Source organism: Nothoprocta perdicaria, unplaced genomic scaffold (genome assembly GCF_003342845.1).
Source record: "Nothoprocta perdicaria isolate Ctin4 unplaced genomic scaffold, notPer1 scaffold_193, whole genome shotgun sequence".
In the NCBI taxonomy this organism is placed as follows: domain Eukaryota; kingdom Metazoa; phylum Chordata; class Aves; order Tinamiformes; family Tinamidae; genus Nothoprocta; species Nothoprocta perdicaria.
Window position 1 is genome coordinate 310,173 of NW_020455127.1, and position 21,129 is coordinate 331,301.

The window sequence follows — 21,129 nt, forward strand, 5'->3', positions numbered from 1 at the left end:
GCAGGGGACACCTTGTTAGGATGTGCTGTGTCTCCTAAAACGCCAGAGAGACCGTTTTGTCTGAGCTGTAACTGTCAAAGCTTAAGTTGTGCTGTATTGTTTCTGTGCCGGGAAAAAAACCCATATGTAGTGTCTAATGTGGCCTAAAAGGATGCTTCTTTYCCTAGTTGAAGAAAATTTCAGCACTTCCATGATCATCCCCTAGCTGGTGGTGCCAACCTGACGTGGTCCTGCCTTGGCTGTGGGACAAAGAATATTTCAGAATATTTAAGGTTGGAAGGGRCCTCTACAGATCATCTAGTCCAACCTTCCTGCTCAAGCAGGCACACCTACAGCATGTGGCACAGGGTGGCATCCAGGCRGGYTTTGAAGACCTCCRGAKTAGGAGACTCCACAACCTCCCTGGGCAGCCTGTTCCACTGCTCTGTTACCCTAACAGTAAAGAAGTTGCTCCTCACCTGGAGACGGAACTTCTTATGCTTCAGTTTGTGGCCATTACCCCTCGTCCTATCACTGGCCACCAGTGAGAACAGCCTGTCCCCTTCCTCCCTGCATTCTCCCTTCCTGAACTCCCTTCCTGAACTCCCTTCCTGAACAAAGCTGCAGCTGCTACCCATGCAACAGATCCACCGTGTCACACGGAGCTGAAACCTGCTGAAGTCCAGCCCCACACAGACCCATGGCATCTGTGAGTTATTGCAGTTCCCCTTTGCAGAGCCTTGGGGCTTTTGTGAGGGTGGAACAGCMTGTACTTTTGGCTCTGGTGTCATTGTTTTGAGCATGGCCCTCATAGAAGAGGGCCTCAGTGAGGGCGTTCAGTGAGGGACTTCAGTGAAGTATGAATGAATTTCATGCTTGTGTTGTCCCCCTTGGTCCTGCGGCTGAATTTGCTCACGGTAAAGGTCCTTGGCATGGGTCCTGCAGTTGGTCACAGGGAGATGTTGTGGAGTATCCATGTGAATGAACATGTCTCTCTCACTCTTTTTCTCCTGCTGGAGCTTTTCCATTTGTATAAATCATTAAATATTCATTGGACCAGAGGATAAGATTGACTCTATAGCACAGTGGTTGGAGCAATCATCTGGAATGGACGAGATCAAGCTCCACATGTCCACCCCAAAAAATAATTAATAATTTATGCAAAGTGGAACAGCTCCAGCAGAAGAGATCAAGGGAAGTTCGTCCAGAGAGCCAATGGCTTGTTTGCTTGCACACTCAATTTATTTCAGCTCTCCAGTCTGAGGCAGTATAAGACCAGGGTCCCCTCATGTTCCCCTCATGGACAACCTCTCAAGCATGGACTCTCAAGCAGTAACTAGTCTAAAAGCAGGCATGGATTTTTCTTACTACTTTCATCTAGAAATCCCATCCTTCCTGAAACTGGTATGTTATGGAGGGTTTTGTTTGTTTGKTTGGTTGGTTTTTTTTGGACAAATCAGCATTTACTGAAAAAACCCTGCATGGCAGAACTCAAAAGTGCTGCATGGAAATGGTTTGATCTGAAACTAGGTTTGACCCTATGCATTTCAGCCAAATTCAGGTACACAGCGTTATTTTGCTAGGAAGAAGGACAGTAAGTAGTTGTATCACTGCACTGGAATTTTCTCTTCAGTCCCTGAAGTAAAAATGAGTGACTCCATCCTTCTTCCTCACTCTTATTTGACTTGAACCATGAAGAAGTCTTCTAGCTTTAGCGACAAAGAAACATTTTYATTCCATTTTGTTTCCATTTATTGAGAGCAGTGAAAAGTGCTGGGCTAGCATCTCTCAAGACTGAAGTCTTCTGTTTTCTTTCCACAGAACAGGTGCTTTTCAGCAGCAGTGCTTTGTGTGTATCATCTCCTGATGAACCTCATGTGTGTTCAGGATAGGTTGTGTTATGGGTTAGAGTTATGGGTTAGTGTTATGGGTTAGAGTTATGGGTTAGTGTTATGGGTTAGTGTTATGGGTTAGAGCTTCAGTCTCCATATCTGACACAACACCAATAGGTCTCCCCCAAAAAGTCTGATAGTATTGGTAGGATGTTTTATGCAAAGAGCTAAACCGAGAACTCTTCCATCCATTTTATATAAACTATTTATATTTTAAGGGTGAACAGCTTAAAGCCAGTCTTCATCTCAACTCTTCTTCATCACTCTCACTTTTACATCTTACCTTACCTTTATCTCACTGCCTAAAAGCTGTTGGGTATAACACAAGGAAAAGGTAGAGCAGGTAGACATGGGCTCCAGTGTACCCTTGTCACCAAAGATAAGCTTAAATGTCTGGGCCAAAACTGTTTAAAATGCTATAGTGTCTCTCAAATACTCACAGGGCCCACTGACTTGCAAAACCATAGCTCCCTGAATGTCCATGTCAAACACTGGAAGCTCTACAGTTCAAAGGGTTCAGCACATATAGCACAGACTGAGGTGATCTGGGTGACAGTCAATGGCCACTCACTATTTGGCAATAAAGAATTTACTTCCTTTCATTGTGCCCCCAATATGGCAACTGAATAATGGATGGCACACATAGACAAAGGGCTAGCCAGAATTTCCTTTTCTGAGTAGATCTAAGATGAAGTCCACAGGCACCTTCAACTCACATGCCTTTCTGAAGTGCAGTTTGGCAGAATCCATCTAAGAGAGGGGTCTCCAGTGGCTCGTCCTTTGCTTGATTCGAGAATTAGTGACTGGAGAGGCACTTGATATTGGATCCTGCATGGAGGAGGCTGGGCAAGAAGTAGGATTGCAGCCCTGGACTTCAAGAGAGCCGAATTTGACCTCTTCAGGGAGATCCTTGGAACAGTCCCCTGGGTCAAGGTCCTAGAARGAAAGGGGTCCAGGAGAGCTRGCTAATATTCAAACACCACTTTCTCCAAGCTCAGGGTCGGTGCATTCCTACAAGAAAGAAGTCGAGTAAGGGGGGCAGGAGACCTGTATGGATGGGCAAGGAGCTTCTGGGTAAACTTAATGAGAACAAGAGAACATACATCATGCRGAAGAAGGGCCAGGCCACATGGGAAGAATATAGGCACATTGTCAGAGAATGCAGATATGCAACAAGGAAGGCCAAGGCCCACTTGGAATTTGAGTTAGCAAGGGATGTCAAAGACAACAGGAAGCGCTTCTATAAATATATCAGCAGTAAGAGGAAGACTAGGGAAAATGTTAGTGTGSTGCTGAATGGCGAGGGGGCCTTGGTGACGAAGGATGCAAGGAAGGAGTTACTAAATGCCTTCTTTGCTTCTGTTTTTACTACTAAGCCTGCTCCCCATGAACTGCAGGGCTCAGGTGAAAGAGAGAAAATTGGGCGAGAGGAAGACCTTCCACTTGTCAAGGAAGATTGGGTTAGGGATCACTTAGGCAAACTGGCCACCTATAAATCTCTGGGCCAGGATGGGATGCACGCAAGAGGGCTGAAGGAAGGGCAGGGTTATTGCTCATCTGCTCTCCATCATCTTTCAGAGGTCAAGGAGAGCAGGGGAGGTGCTGGAGGACTGGAAGAAACCAACATCACTCCAGTCTTCAAAAAGGGCAAGAGAAAAGTGCCAGRAAACTACAGGCTGGTCAGCCTCACATCCATCCCTGGAAAGGTGATGAAGCAGCTCATCCTAGAGAGCATCTCTAAGCATGTGAAGGAGAAGGAGGTGATCAGGAGTAGTCAGCATGGATTCACCAAGGGGAAATCATGTCTGACGAACCTTATAGCCTTCTATGATGGGATGACTGGCCAGCTGGACGAGGAGAGAGCCGTGGATRTTGTCTACCTTGACTTCAGTAAGGCTTTTGACATCGTGTCTCATAACATCCTCAAGGGGAAGCTCTGGAAGTGTGGACTGAACAGGTGGGCAGTGAGGTGGATTGAGAACTGGCTGGATCGCAGAGCTTAGAGGGTGGTGATTGATGGGACTGAGTCCAGTTGGAGGCCTGTGGCCAGTGGTGTACTGAAGAGGTCAAGACTGGGCCCAGAGCTGCTCAACTTGTTCATCAATAACTCAGACGAGGGCATAGAGTGCACCCTGAGCATCTTTGTGGACTATAAGAAGATGGGTGGAGAGGTCGACACTCTGGAGGGCTGTGCTGCTRTTCAGAGGGACCTGGACAAGCTGGAGARTTGGGCAGAGAGGAACCTCATGAGGTTCAACAAGGACAAGTGCAGGGTCCTGCACCTGGGGAGGAATAACACCAGGTACCAGTACAGATTAAGGGCTGATCTGCTGGATAGCAGCTCTGCAGAGAGGGACCTAGGAGTCCTGGTTGACAACAAGTCAACCATGAGCCAGCAGTGCCTTCTTGGCCAAGAAGGTCAATGGGATCCTGGCCTGCATCAGGAGGAGTGTTGCCAGCAGGTGGAGGGAGGGGATCCTGCCCCTCTACTCAGCTCTGGTGAGGCCGCACCTGGAGTATTGGGGGCAGTTCTGGGTTCCCCAGTATAAGAGGGACGRGGAGCTTCTTGAGAGGGTCCAGCAGACGGCAACCAAGATGATTAAGGGAATGGAACATCTCTCCTATGAGGAGAGACTGAGTGAGTTGGGCCTGTTTAGCTTGGAGAAGAGAAGGCTGAGAGTGGATATGATTAACATGTATAAGTTCAGGAAGGGAGAACGCAGGGAAGAAGGGGACAAGCCCTTCTCAGTGGTGGCCAGTGATAGGACAAGGGGCAATGGTTATAAGTTGAAACATAKGAAGTTCCATCTCCGTATGAGGAAGAGCTTCTTGCCTGTGAAGGTGACAGAGCCCTGGAACAGGCTGCCCAGGGAGGTTGTGGAGTCTCCTTCTCTGGAGATCTTCCAAAGCCGCCTGGATGCTCTGGGTGTCCCTGCTTGAGCAGGGGGGTTGGACTAGATGATCTCTAGAGGTCCCTTCCAACCTTAAACATTCTGTGATTCTGTGACATTGATGCTGAAATCACAGGTGACATTATGGCTTTACATAAGTTAATGAAATTTGAGATGTCAGCCCTGCAGTTGCAGTGATGGCTGATGAGTGTTGCCTCTGAACAGGCTGTAAAAGATGGAAGGAGGGAAGGGACAAAGGGGAGCTTSAAAAAAAAAGTATGAGATAGGAAACACAAGATCCTTAGACTGAAACACATAATCTGTTATTTTGGAGCCAGCGTAAGTGAGGGGGCAGCATTTTATACTCGCTTACAGACTTAGTCCATTCAAGCTTGCATTCAAACCTTCCTACTCTATATTACAGGCTTATGACATTTCCACATCCATGGGTGCTCAAAGCCCTTAAGAACAGCAAGAGGGGTGCAACTAYCTTAACTATGAATCGTTTGTCTTCTTCCATTTCTTCAGGTGCTTATCTATCCAGCTCTGTAACAGAACTGAGTTTGTCTTAGTTGCTGTGAAAAATGCTTCAAAGTTACCAGCACTAAGGCATGATGCTGTAGACTGGTCACATCTTTCAATACTACACTCTTATCCCTTTCCTAGTATATTCTGTATATTGTCAGTTATGTCTCTTCAGCACTGCCTCATAAAGGACTTTATATGCTTTTCCAAATGTTAGAGATATTTGTTTCTCCACTAAGGCCTGTAGGTCACAGGTGACATCCAGTTGCCATTACCAGCATTTCCAGTCACTATGTCTTTCTGAGGGAAGATCAAAAGGTTAGATAGTGTCTTCTACCTTTTCTTTCATTCCTTAAGAGATAGCTGAATAGAATGGGTCCTTTGAACTGGATCATTGGGATCCCGTGACCTCTCTCTAAGACTTATTTATATCAAGCCTTGAGTCTCACTTCTCCTGTAATTAGAAGAACAGCATTTTCCTTTACCTTTCTGGGCCTGTCTGTGTTTCCACATCTCTTTTCCAGTCTGCTCTGCAGCTCTGCAAAAAGCAGATCTCCAGCATGGGCTGCTGGCTGACAACACCTCAGATAAGATTTTCAGCTCTGTTTCAATATCTGGTGCTGATAGTAATGTAGTTAAGGGAAGAGAAAGGTCAAAGAAACTTTTCCGCAGACCTCATATTTAAACTTGGAGAGGATAACATTAAAGCCTTTTATATAGTACAGGACATTAAAGCTAAATGATATACAAAGGGAGCCTTTCCTTTAGCAGAAAATATAGAACATAGGAAGAAAAGTGTAGTTTCTGTAACTTGCTAAAACAGACCAGCCTCCCCTTCAGAGACTCGCTAAGCATACAGTTGTAGCACACCCTGCCATTTATTTTTCCCCTTGTATTCTCTTTAAATGCCTTTCTGTGCTTTCTGTCATGAATAATATTTAACAGCAACAAAAAGAGAAAAGCTATGGAATATGGAAGCCCTTTGAGTCCAGCTTGAAGTAAGAATGTTGTCTTGAAAAATAAATTGTGACTAGAGACCCATTAAAATTCAGCTTGGTTAAGCTGGACTTCCAGATGTTGATTGGAGGTCCAGAACCAGAGACAGAATCTATCCTCAGAGCTGGTGCCAGTAGATCCCAGAATGGCAACAACTGATGCCTAAGCCTCCTGCTACTTTCTACAATTTCTTTCTCCTGCAAGATATTTGCAGGAGTTTAAAAGAAAGTAGCAAAGATTACAAGGAGTCTCGCTAACATTTCATATAAAAAGCAGTAGAAACCTTTGCTTTCTTCAGGAAGAAATGAACAGCAAGGGCTATGGTATTATGCTATCTGTGCACATTCACATACTATATATACTATCATGCTATATTCCACAAGGAATGGCATGAAGTAGGGCTTTCAGAAACTTTTGTTCTTTCTATGATAAAATACAAGTACAGGAATATGCTTAAGGCAGTCTTAACACATTAGTGAATCTTCCAGCCATTGTACATCTGTTTGGACTTGTCAGGGGAACTGTCGACACTCAGTTAGAGATTAGGCATTCATATAGATGTCACGTGTATCCACAGCTAAAATTTGTGTCAAAAGAGATAATACATCATGCTTCAACTGTTAAACAAAATCCTAGATAGTAGAGATCAGCGATGAGTCCTAGTAAAGAGGCAGTTTATTTCAAATCTGCTTATGATAGTGCTAACGCCTATAGTAGTGCTAACCACTGTCAGAGGAGCACAGTAAATGGACGTTGGGTCTGATCTAGCTTGGCAGCTCCTATGTTCCTATACAGTTGTTTGCATGGAGCCACAATCCCTTGGGAGCACAGTTTCACCTTGTTAGGGCCCATGAAGCTGCTGCACAGATTTGAAGCTATCTTTGAAATGATCATCCCAGATTAATGCACCTATTATACAGCAATCAAGGAATGCCTGAATAATCTGATCGTGCTGATCTGAGTGAATACACTACACAATCCCTCTGTGCATAGCAGTCATTTGCACTGTGCAGTCAGTAATATTACCTTCAACAGACTGCTCACTGTAACCATAAATCCCAGCTGATTCTACAGGCTTGTGTCTATCTGAAAAGGTCAGCATACTTGATCCTAGTGCAAAGAGATTACCACGGTGGTCATGTAGAGCTCTGCAAGAAGCTCTAGCAAGTCTCAGCTACTTAAAGTTTTATCGACTGTTTGTCTGTTTTGTTCCTCATCCTTCTATTTGAGCCTTTCTCAGCTGAAAACTTGGTTATCATTTACAGTACAAAGGCTTCCTCCAACATGGGGATTTTGGAGCATTTCCTGAAGATGGTCTGAGTGCATTTGGACTGTTCTTCTCTGAAGGCCTTTTCCAGACTAAGCCTCCCTTGTCATCCATAAATACGTGTAGTATTATCTAGGATTTCATTAAAAGAGGCCAGGTTCTTCTTTACCACCAGCACAGCTCCCACCTGTCCTGGGCAAGCTGCATCTTATTTAACACTAAAGCACACATGGGAGATGAGACAGTGTTTAATTCTGCGACAAAACAGGAAACCTATTCCAGTGTCGATAGCAGGTGGTGTGTAGGATTCATGTACTCTGGGAAATGTGTCATAATGTATAACTACATAGACCTTCTTCATACATTAAACATCTATGTCCAAATATGATTTTTCAAAGGAGATAGCAGCTCACTTCCCTCAACTGCCCCTTACAAGGGTATATGCACCAATGCAAAGGAGGTGTGAAACACTATGCAATCCATTTGGTCATGTTTTATCCCATCCAGACACGATGCAAAGCTTAAAAAGTTCAAAGCAACTGAGGACTGGATGCACACTCTGTCACCTTTCAGCAGGTTTCAGGTCACATTTGTACTCTTATTTTCTTGCTTGGTAGTACTACAGACAAGAAAACACTGACGAGCTTCTTCAGAGTTGTTTCATGAGAGGCAGTATGAGGAGAAGTGCGTGCTTGTATTTCTTTCACCATCTGCCAGGTGTAGCAGAAGAGATAAGCTCCAGTAAAGCAGGAATGGTAGTGAGGTTGTTCTGTCTCCTGCCAGCTGTCCATGAGTCGAGACTAAAATTCCAGTTATACAACTGCAATATTCTTGCATAGTGCATCCTGTGTCCTCTAGCTAGTAAATGACAAAAGACAATCTCCCTTTTCAAACCTTTATATAGCCAGTGCTCCCTAGGTGCACTAACTATTGTCCTTCCATCAATATACTGACTGAACTSAAAACAAAGAACTGATTCAGCTCTAAACCATGAAAAAGGATCCATAGAGACTTGCGTCCTCTGAGGAAGTGAAGAGAAGATGGTGCTTCCCACAGTTCCTCTTCCTGGATATAGGGCCCTGAGGGAACTGCATGGCTGCTTACATGTACAGCAATGGTTGGCTGGCTGATTTTTCATTTCAGCTGTTCCATTGTAAAGCCATTTCATCAAGCAGGAGAGAGCGCACTTCATTCCCCAACAAAAGAAGATCAATTTGTTTCCTTAGGCACAATTTACTGTTTCACATTTCTAGGCTTTGGCACATTCTTACCTGACAATCTGAGAATGCTTTTGATGTGAGAGCTAGCCAGATTTGGAGGAGAGCCTCAAAAACCTGTGAAAGTACAAAGAGAACCTAACACTGTGACATTAACCTCCTCTCTTCCCTATAAGGCACACTCTATCCCATTTTCTTCGATAGTTTGCTATGCTAGTCRCTCATCTCACTTTAAAGCCGTGTTATGTAGACTCTTTCCAGTAGCTTTGAGGAAAATTCTATAAATTTAAGCAAATGCAACTTAGATTGGAATATAGCTCACCTCATCCATACGTAATACATAAATTTCCTCCTACTACTTCTCAATTTTCTCCTGCTGGGTAGGCAGGCATTGAAGAGAGACTCTGCTAGTATCATTCCAACTCTGAAGAAGCAAACATTGGATCACAACAAAAAAGACAATAAATGTAAGTTTTGGCAAAGACGGTCAAAGATGCTCCAAATCACTCCCAAAAGGTGTGAAGAGTACAAAGAGATTGTCCTACTTAAACTGAATGCCGTAGCCCCCAGTTGAAGCCTATTAACTCATTTCATAGATTAACCTGATTGGAATCCATCCACTTTGCTTCATACTGCTATGAGGAATAGCCTAGCTTTTCTCCTCCTCCAGAAATGTTAAATATTAAACATTAAAAAACATGCATTTCTATCTGGTTACTCAGTCCTTCCCTCTCTTTCCATCTTTTTTTCCTGTCCTTAGATGAAGGCAAAAAATGCTCTCAAGGATGTAAATGAAATGTACTACACCTTTGCTTCTGTTCTCATCGAGAAACACATACGTAGCTAAAATGATGCAGCCAGCATAGCAAAATGCAAGGCAGATGAACATCACTGCACAAGGGTAGCGCATGGCCGGCACGCCTCACAGTAGTAGCAGCCAAGCATGCCATGGCAAACCGCCAACCGATGACACTGGCTAGGAGCCAATTTGATTTATTTTTGGCAGCCTGACACTGCACACTACTGTGCCAGTCTTCGATCACAGAAACGGTAAGAGATGACCTTTGAAAGCCAAGGGGATGACTTCTGGGAGAAGGGGACTGATGGAGCTGAAAGCAGATCTGGGCCCAGACTGGAGGAGCACTGAAGTGGCAGATGTWCGGTAGGCCTCCCTCTTTCGTGGATGACCAAACCACTTCAGCTCTGCTGGCARCCATAAGTGTTGTCCTTTCTGAGGGTCAGGAGGTGCCTGGGAGAAAGGGCAAGACACGGCAGATACCTTTAAGCCTGCAGAGGTAGTGAGTACCAAGAAAGAACAAACGGTTTTGAAGAGATGAGAGGAAATCATAGGAAGATGATTAGGAAGAAGAGAACATAGGCTTTATATCTGGAAATAATGTCTGGGCTGTGAGACATTTTATATGATGATGATGCTCTTTTGTGGAAGATTCTTTAAAGATGAAACAGTTTATTATTACTATGGACATTGTACCATAGAATATATAGCAGAACTCAACTCATCATCCTTAGAGAGATGGAGGAGAGGCCTTTTTCCACTTCTGCCTTGGATGGCTCAGGGTTGCCTCCCGAGCCATTCAAATCTGTGAACAGAAGGCTGATACCACACCGTGACAGGAGTTTCAGGGTGATGGTGGAGGGGGAATCTGTATTCATTAACATTGTACAGACAAAACCTGTTTGACTGTGGCCACAAACCTTCTATGTTTGATTTCTGCCAATTTTTGGAAGCTTGAATATTACTAGATGAATATTGAATGAGTATGAATGGAAGCACGTGCTGGTTTTGAACATTCAGTCACTGAGAGCTCATTTTAAATATATATTTGATTGTAGATTTTGCAACTTAAGCTGTTGGCTAGATAATTACAGAAATTACAGTATAATATGCAAATGAATATTAAATTTTAATGTTCTCACTACAAATAATATGAAGGTCAACAAAAGCAAGCAGAAGATATTTGCAAATAATTAAGAACACTGAATATAAATTATTATTTGATGACTAAAGACTGAAAAAAGGTAAAATGAAGCAAATAGCCACACGTATACATTTCCTATCTCTATCCATTACAACAAATTAATCTTGCTAAAAATAGTGTATTAATTCAAAACAGAACCACCATTCCTGTTTATGAATAAGGCACTCCAAATCTTAATAAGAATTTATCATTTGTTATTCAAATATTCTTTTCTCTGTACACAGGGCCCCAAACACTGATTCACTATGTTCTATATTTATCATTGATATATCTTTGCCCATATATATATATATATAAACAAATCAGGCAGGTACAGCATGCAACATATCAAACTGAATTTCTCAAATCACTCCCACATAGCTTAACATTTGTTTTTTTCACTCAACTCATCATACAAAACAGGAACAAAGGGATGGGGTTCTGGACCACAAAAAGGCACTTTAGAGGATACAAGTTTAAGCATTAAATCCAGAARTGTTTAAATGAAAGGAGGTAAAACAAGCATCCCTTTCTAGTATGCTTTCAGTTTAGGTTCAAACTCTTTAGCCCGTGGTCTACCACAATGGTGTTTGTGAGCATTGCTCTCAGTTCTTTGAGAGCACTACTCGCAGTTCTTAACAATTCTTTCTAAAACAGTACAACTGGGATCAGAAGTCCTGATCTAGATACAAAGCTTGGAAGTCTACAAGACAGTGGGAATTATTATTTGGAGAAGAGAAGCAGTGGACCAAATGGTGTGAAGGAGAAACATCAACAAGTGTAAAATTACATGCAGGGACTAACCTTCCTATCAGGATGCTTGGATCATCTTGGAATATCAAGGTAATACTCCAAAGCTTTGCCCCAACAAACTAATGAATGAAGAATATCAGTCTGCTCCTGAGAGTCTCACGCATGTGKAGGCCAGCTTGGCACTGCTGCTTGATAAAGTTTTAGGTGGTGATCACCTCTGATGAGATGGGGTTTTTTTTCCCCTCTTTTTTTTTTTTTTAAACGTAGTATATCTTTCATAATGTAAAGAAGGAAAAGAGCAAGAGCAAAAGTGTTTTCAGGTCTTTCATGCTTTTTTTTTTTTTTTTCTACACAGACCAGCATTACAGTTCAGTAACAGCTCTTCTTTATAGTTTGCAGTACTGCCACTGTCAAAGAGTATCACTTTTGCCTCTCCCAACTTTCCACCTCTTCCAGGGGAACTAGCTATGCAGAGCTGCAGCTCAGTCAAGAACAAAGAACTAAAAACACCTCCTGGAGTGATTGTTTGCATTCAGTCTTCTCTTCTGTCCTCATTCACAGAGCTGTCAGGGCCTTTAATCTTTCCTCTCCCTACCTGATCCTCTTATCATGCAAGTCTGACCCAGCTGACACATGTCTAAAAGCTTCATGCAAATGATACATGCAGTTGTCATCTGCTACTCTAAGAAGAGCCTACAGATAATTCTGATAACAAGATGTTCCTTACTAGCTTGTGGTTGTAAGAACAGTATCACCCATTCACAGGCAGATGGAAAAGAAAAGGCCTTTGCAGCTCTTTCTTGACCATCCCATCGGCAAGGATGGTGTGCAGTATGAAAGACTCTTTCCCTCATGAAATTTCCAGTTCAACTTAGTATCATCTGGTGAGCTTGACGCTCTCCTGTCACCATGCAGAATGGGCTGGATAACATGTGAGGAACGTGAACTTCCAGAGGAGGGGCAGTATTTCCAAAAACTTCTGGGAAGCAGAGGAGAGCATGCTAAGCAACAACTTGCATCCCTCCCTCCCCTAAAACACAGCAAGGGAGTTACCTTGTTAATTCCCATTCTGATCCTTGCACTTGCCCTTGCAGATCGACCTCAGAGACACCCTCAGGTGACCAAGGGAAGACATGAAGGCCTGTCATTCACTCACCTGTCTTCTCTTCGGTTTGGCTGCTCTCCACTGTCTCCATTTGGGGTTGCGCTGTTGCCTTGGCAGTAGCATCCTCTGCGGCAGGGGTGGTGGTGGCAGTGGTGTCAGCAGCAGGCACGTCGGCTTGTTTAGGCTCCTCTTTGTCTTGGGCTTCATCAGCCTTCAAGGACGGCGAGTTATCAGTGGAAGCTTTAGTGGCACTTTCCGTTTCGGCGGCAGCAGCAGCAGGCTTTTCCTCCGAGGAGGCAGCAGGAGTGGCAGCCTGTGGGGCTGGCTGCTCCGAGCCCGTGTCAGCGACTCCATCCCCTTTTTTCTCCTCCGCGGGCGCGTTGCTGTCTTTGCTGCCCTCCTCCGCCTGGGCACTGTCAGCAGTCGCAGCTTCTGTGGCAGCGGGCGCCTCGCTCCCTTGGTTCTCCGCGGCTCCGCCAGCAGGGCCTTCCTCCTTCTTGTCCGCAGTCTCCGTCTCAGAGGCCGGGGCATCTCCCTTCTTCTCCCCCTTGAGCTTTTTCCTCGTTATGTGTCCGCGGAAGCTGGCCTGGATTTTGGTGGCTGCCTTATGAGCTTTATCTTCTGGTTTGATGCCATCTTGCTCAATCTTTTGGTCCCCATCCTCATTCTTTTCAACCTTTGAAGAAAACAAATGAGGAGAGAAAAGGAGAACAGGGAGATGAGTTAAGAGCTCTCCAGGTACAGCCCAAGCTCTGTTTTTATTGGGAATGTCTCACCTTCCTCTCCTGCTAACAGGAGGCAAATTTTGAAATAGTCTTTCCATTTAGTGTGAGTTTGAAACCAGGTGGCTGTCATTAAGTAATGGGGCTGGACAGACAGAGAGGTTTGGTAAAAAGAATTTAAAGCACCTCATCATGTCAGTCAGCAATGCTGAGAGCACATTAGCAGCTTGTAAAGACTTGGACCAGCTGGGTTGTCTCTATTTATTCCCACTATTTATATTCCCATCCGTCCTTAAATGTACCATCTTTTTTTCCCCCTGCCATTTTCAATTTCCATTGGGTTATTTTCACAGTCTCTCCCTMTCCCACCTATGCCTTCAATTCTTTGTTTCTTTTTAATGACACCATGCTTCACAGGTGTGTGTCTCTAACAGCATTGAGCATTGGGCCCTTTATAGCTTTTTGGCTCAGGATTGCCAACACAGAATAGCACTGCTACGTGCTCCCCTGCAGATGCACACTGTCACACATGCAGATATTCATGTGATGGACACCTCTCAAATGCCCCGTTTGCAGGCGCTTCCAGCACTACCTCTGCTCTTCCACTCATACCTTCAGTGAAGGAATAATAGGCAGATAGATATCAGTCTTTCTAATTTTAGCAATTATTGTTATTTCTCTGAATACTGAGTGGAATTCAGCCTTGTAAGAAAGAACTGGCATTCCTCATGCTTGTGTGCCTTCAGCCACCCCTTAAAGTCTTAGAAAGGACCATGACAGAACCTGTGCTTTCTGCAGACCTGCCACAGGAGGGAAAGTCCTTGGCTTGTAAACCCCCACTGAAACCAATATGTTGCATCCCAATAATTTGCTAGCTCATGAGCCAGTACCAGCTCAGCTGCATATTGAGGAAAGGACAGTCTTCTATTGATATTATTCTCTTCCAATGGGAATCACGCAAAAAAGCAGAGGGATTGGCCTCTTTGCTGGCTCCAGCTGGCTTCCGGCACTGGCTCAGGTCACAAAAGAAAGAAAATGAGCTGGCTGAAAAAGATATCAAGCATGGGTGCAAAGAGGAAAACACTTCTTAGGCCACTGCTACTGAGAGATGCTAAGTCGAGTATCAGAATGGTGGGCAGAGGACACAATTGATAAATACACTCAAAAAGAAGGTCCATCAGTAATAACAGAGAAGAAGCCACTGCAGTGTTCTTGCATAGGACTGGAATCACGACGCTTGCAAAGATGAAAAGACTGGCCACCTCAGAAGCAGTCACTGGGTAATGCACTGCGAGCAAATACTAGTGACAATTGTAGAGCATGAGCACAGGCACGAAACACAGCAAGGCATTCACATGTGAGCAAACAGGACAAGAGAACGCAACTCTCAGCTTCGTCGTTTCGGAGCTGCTACCCACCACATCTCTCCAGGCTCTCTGCAAGCACAGGACTCCCTGCCCAGCACCTGCACACAAAGAGGATCACACTAGCACTTGCATACACTGAAGGACAGGCTAAGCAACAGCGAATCCTCCTTCTCTCTTTCTCAAGTAAGTAGGTGAGCTCAAGGGTCTTGATATCCAAGGAAAGGCCAGCCTCATATCTCCAAGGAAGTCAGCTTCTCCGCACAGTTGTGCAGGACAGGTCTGAACACACCAGGACACAAGTCTGRGTGTGAGACCAGGTGCCACCATGCTTCTGCAGGGGCAGAGTGAAAAACCTTGTGAATGGATATTAACCAACATATAAGATTCAGCATTAGGAATTTTCATGCTTCTGCCTATGCAAAGGGAGAAAATGCCTATCATAAGGGCAGAGCAGAACATTTATATCCGCTCTTCCCAAGTGCTTTAAACAATGTGGCATGGAAAGCGAGCTTTCCTGTAAATGTCAGCTTGTCAGGCAGCAGGTGATGGCAGTATGTAGAGATCACGGAATCACAGAATGGTTGAAGTTGGAAAGGACCTCTAGTTCAACCCCCCTGCACAAGCAAACGCACCTAGAGCGCATCATACCCCACAAAGAATTACCTTTCCATAAAACCTTGCAGCCTAACTCACATAAAAGCATTTCATCAAGCACACAAAAGCCTGTACATAATACATACATTTGGTACCTGAAAAAGGGTACTCACAAATTCAGAAATGATGAACACATTAGCATGTTGTAACCATTTATGTGCATATATATATGTGCTTATAACCTGCTCTTCTGCCTGCATAGAAAACTCTAAGCCTGATTTATTCAATGTCTAGGATAAGGTCTTCAGCATTGTTTCAGCACAGGTCCACATAGAGTTAGAAACAGATGAGAAGTATCTTTAAATTAGTCAAAGAAGAGCTGTGAGCCAGATAGGGTAAGATGGACTCTGCACAGGCTCGTTTATCTTGTTCCTTGTTCCTCTTGTTCCGAGTTTTGCTGTTTGTGCTAAGTCCTATGTTGCTGTGGCAACATTACCACTGGATACCTGGACTAGCTCTCTTACAGAGAGCCTGAGCAGGACTGCAGTAAACTGAAGCTACAGCAACATGGACATACGCTAACTATACGYTCGCACTGTATAACACTGAGAGAAAGGTGCCACAGAAATACCTAAGGTCTGTGGCCAGTTTCAGATAGCTTCAGTGTTGGGAGACCGGAAAGAAAACTTATATATAACAACAAGATCCTTAAAGTCCAGGATGCAGGAATATTCTGATTACTGCAAAACAATTAGGAAATGCAAAACACGCAGTGCAGATCCCATCCTTCACCAACTAGGACAGCTTTTATGAAGTGTGATCTTGACTCTATGACTTTTTCCCCACCAGGGTTGGGGCTCACCAGCAGCCCTGCAAGGGCTTCTCTCCTTCCTGTTGCTAGCAGGAGGCCCAGGGCAGGACAAGTCCCAGAGTCAGTTCTCCTGCTTTTCTGACAGACAGACTCCTGGTGAGTGTGACTGCAGTGCACTGCAGGATCGGCCTGCCTCTCTGTTTTGCTCCATGGATGCTCTCACCTTCACCTACTGCATTTGCAAGGCTAAGAGGGTCYTTTGCTACAGGGATGACATCATTGTCCTCTTATCCCAGTCGGCATGACATCATTTTGAGTCCTTGCCAGTTCATAAGGATGAAAATTGCAAACTGTATTTCTGACAGGGCGCTTTCAGCATTCCTTCAGATACAAAAGATATGAAATGTGAGGCCGATGTAGCGGTAGGGCTTAAGGTCATGGCTGAAGGAAAGGTAGTAACAGTTGGTGTCAACTCAGGTTGCTTTTAGTGCCATTCAGAAATTCCATTTCTATTCAGTCTCCCTCTGCTTGAAGCATCCTGGACACCTGAAATGACATATTTTCAGGCTACTGGCCTGCAGCTACTTCTGGGCTAGGACACAATATTCAGCTAGTATGTATATTGTATAACAATGGGTTGGGTGAGAAACAGATTGTTCAGGGAAAAACTTCTGTTCTCATCAGAAGAGACAAGGGCTCTTCATCTGTGGATTACACATGCAGCAGATAAACCTTAATTAAGGAAGCTGCTCAAAAATAACCTGTACACCGTGAAGCTCCTGGAAAGCAATTTATCTTCCTTGGAAAGCTAAAAGGGTGAGTCAGCCTTGCCAGGGCGTATTCAAAGTCATCTCAGTGGAAAACAAGTATTCTATCTGTCTTATCTGTCTGCCATGTGTGTATGACATCTTGGTTGTAGTACTGTGGCTTCTGGAATAAAAGTGAATTATTATTTTTAGCACTTGTACAGAACCCAGAGCCCCCAGCCAAGAATCAGGCCCATTAGAGATAGGTTTCATATATTATTATTCAGTCATGCACAAACTACATTTATACATTTATTTATAAAGTAAATTCATACTAGAACTTAACATTAAAATGTCATGACATCATAAGTGTACGTGCAGYATAGTGTCATCCTTACTGTACACAAAAATATACTCTGTTTCATTTAGTATGAAGCAAATGGATCCTTCAAGGTCAAGAGGACCTGAAATCACTAAAACACTAATACATAGTTATAAGGATATATAAAAGGACATACATAATCAATATCACACATATTTTTTCTTTGGACCATTTACACATACTCACAAAAGTAGGTTTACAAGGCAAGGATTTGCCCTGATTAATTCACTGTTAAACTTTTATGTGTCTATCTGCATATCTAGGACACAGTTGGGGCAGAGCTAGTTCTCAGATACCAGGAACTTGGAAATTGCACTGACTCATGACTTAGCTAGATTTCTAATCCCTGACCTCCTTTCCACCTTCTATCTCCAAACCCATAACCTTCAGAAGAGTAAACACAGGGCTAATAGTGAAGAAAGCACCGTGATAACCTCCATGCCCATCCAAATGTCCCACATCCTGTTACAGCATGAATGGTGGAATGGAGAAACCAGATGTTTCACAGATATTCCATGCGTTTGCAGCCACAGATAGGCAAAGAGCATGACAAGATGAGATTCAGTGCCTCCATCCTTGATTGCTCTTCACCCATTTCTGTGTTGTGGTGCTGAATCAAAGCTCCTTATCACAGCATCTTCCCTGCTTAGCTTTGGAGAGGCTGACCTGCCTTTAAGAAAAGCAGGAAGAGCAGTGAACAAGAACTAGAGAGAAAGGACAGAAAAATAATCACATAGCCTTGGATAATAATAGCCTTGGATACTAGAGTGAAGAGATCAGGAAAGAACTTCTTGTTCCTTTGAAGAATCTTTCAATCTTATACAGTCTCTTTTGCTTCCTACTGGAGGTCCTTTCTGTGTACCTCTCTCTTTCCTGGTGTTCCTCCATCTAATGATTTACAGATGGTGTCAGCATTCTTTAACATTCATCTTAGGATCAGGCTGCTCTATACCGAAACATAATTCATGCTCCTTTCTGACCTTAGATAYGAACTCTTTTTGAACGTTCACCCAGCCATCCCTTGGTCTTATGAAAMCTGTCTACCAGATTTCCGGATTTAGTGTTTACAAAACTTTCACTAGAGAAGACATCAACACTGGCCAAACGGCTGCCTACATGCAGGACAGGTGAGAGTTATCAGTAATCCATTCCACAGCACAGTCACAGGGAAAATGTCCCTTATGTTACTATATTCTTAATAAAATTTCCTGGTTCTCTGTGCAGGGACACATAGGACATGAAGTTGCTAACATCTACACTAAGGGATGCATGGAGATCTTCCCTTCAGTTAACTAGATCAATGGCCTGTGATTAACTAGAACTAATGGCCTGTGATATTTGTGGGGTTGAGGCAGCCTCACCCAGTGTTATAACCTAGACGACAGCACAATCTTGCACTGGTATCCTTCAAGGTCACTGGRACCCAGACTCACAATGAAATTTAGGCACCTCTCTCCCATTGATTTCACAGGATTGAGTCACCTCAATGCTTTATTGGGTCTGCTTCTCTTTGACCTGATTTGTCCCAGAAACAGCATTTAAGGAGCAGAATGCTTTAAAGAAAGGACCAGCTGTCTCCCCAGAAGGAGCAAAGCATGGACACAAGAGAGAGAGAAAAGAGTTGTGAAATGAGGAAGCAATTTAGCACAGAGAACAGCTTATTTTTAACCCAGTTAAATGGTGTGAAGACACCTGGCTAGAGGATGGCACCTCTCAGCTCGGCCTGTCAACAAGGTGAAGAAACAAACAGAGCTCTTTTTCCCAGACTGGCTGTGTTGATGGTGGGAAAAACACCCTTGAGAGAAAAAAGGTTACTTCATCTTTCCAAAAGCTTATTGAGGACTGTTTCTTTGTGCATAACTACYAGGGAACCAGCTCTTCAGTTTCCAGTTCCTCTAACAATGCGGTTTCCATCATTTTCTCTACAAGGTCCTCTCACACTTTGGAAACTTCTATCTTCTGGTGCCTGGAATGGAGAATGGAACAGGCTAATGATGATCAGGCAGATGGAAGAATCTTGTTCACATATGTGTAGGGTGATGGAGAAGTGAGATGTAAAATAACTAGTTAACTAACTACTTGATATATTTGTCTATTTTAGCTGTGCCTTCTCAATGAATCTGTTACACTCACTTCAGCTTTTTTTTTTTTTTTGTGACCCTCCCTTTTGTTGGTCACTTCATTTCTGTTAATATCATGGTTGACCATTGTGTCATTTGCCAACTTGAAGTCCCTCTAGCTCCCCTGGTTAAACAAAGAATCGTGCTTAATGATGACCATGTTGGGTTTGTGGGCTCCGCCAGAGCAGAAACTGCCTTCTGCCTGAATCTGGTGCAAAGTGACTTATATGCAGAAATGTTTACTGGAGCAGAGCAGCTCATAGATGTCTGTGAGAAACTGAGCTGGCCTTCAGTCTTGTCTGGGCTCTGTGTAGTCTTCCTGTGGTCATGGAGTTGCTATGTCAAGGTCTCGTGTTTGCTTCTCCTGAGGCACAGCCTAAGCATGTGTGGAGGCATTCAGAGGTTTGTAAATACCATGTTGATGGCCTTGGGTACTTGGCACAAGCCACATCTATATTCTTTCTTCAGGTTAGGCCCTGGTTTAACAAGAATAATGTGCTGAGAGTTTTGCCTAGTCCCTCTTTTGAAGGGTAATGCTTGTGTTGCTCCAGAAGGAGCCCATCAGCAGATGCACACATCAAGGGGTCATAGTCTGGGAATGAAACCTGAAGCTGGCCAAGCTGACAGTGTAAATGCTTTCCTAAAATAGACCAGGCTGAAGAAGAGATTCCTTGAAAGGACCAGGTGATTTTTTTTTCCCTTAAACTATGCTTTGGTTAGGGGAAAAAAAAATCGAAAAATGCAAGAATATTTCAATTGCCTAGACAAAGACACAAACTTGAATACCATGAGACTGCTGAGAAAAAAAAGTACCCTGGCTCAAACTCTGTGGCTTGGGTGGACTTTTTCCTGGCTTTCCTTCAATCAAGGACAATTCCTGTTATATGACTTGAAGCAACAACTTCACACTCTGAATTCCTGCATGCTCTGCTGATCATGGCCAAATAATGAAACCATGAATTAGTAAAATCTCCCCTTCCCATCTCTTTTTTCTCTCTCCTTTTTTCCTTCTTGCTTTGTTTTGGATTCCACAGAAATTTTCAGGAAGGAGTTGTTCATCTCCAGGTGCTCACAGCACCAGCCCCAGGAGAGCTGGACATGCTTCCTTTCGTTTTAACCACAGGGCTGGAGCTTCATTTACAACTTGAACTGCCTTTCTCGAGGTCTGTTGCAGGCATTTGCTGGGCTTCCCCAGAGCCCAGGGTCAGGCAGTGTCTCCAGAGCACTTTCCATAAGCAGCAGCTTGTGTCCTACATCCCCTACCCCATGCCCTCTGTGAAAACACAGTGCTGCGCCCTCAGCTCTGATTATGGGAAGTCTATTTCTCCTCCTCTCTATTTCTCTAAGATTTCCTGGACATTTCCTGGGTTGTACTTAGTTGCTTTGAAGAATTCTATGCTGGGACCATTCTTCCTGGATCAACAAGGCTGAGGTCCCACATGCTCATTTCACATTCAAAACCACCACTGACTGAGCAACCATTTATGTTCCCTGCTGGCTTGCCCAGGACTTTTGGAGCTAGCAGATGACAGTGACAGACTCTAGCCCCAAGGCCATTCAGTCCTTCAACCCTCTTTTTAACCTGCCTTTTAATCTTAAACCTTGGATAACTCCTGGAGGCCATGACTGCCAATGCCATGAAACCACTCAACCTAGTGATGAGAAAGAGATGAGCAACAAGCAGCTTCCTACCTCTTTGGCAGTAATTGCAGGGTTGTATTTGTTCGATACTAATAATTTTATTATTGTTGTTGTTGTCACTGGAAATGGGGGCAATTATCTT

The 21,129-nt window shown here is 43.9% G+C and overlaps 1 protein-coding gene across 1 annotated transcript in view; it reads right to left on the reverse strand.

Moving 5' to 3' along the window:
* The window catches only part of GAP43 (growth associated protein 43), a 58,550-nt gene that overhangs the window by 13,619 nt on the left and 23,802 nt on the right, over positions 1–21,129 (reverse strand). The window contains exon 2 of the mRNA XM_026037222.1: positions 12,656–13,280. Within this exon, the coding sequence (XP_025893007.1) occupies positions 12,656–13,280 (625 nt within the window). The remainder of the gene's footprint in view (positions 1–12,655; positions 13,281–21,129) is intronic.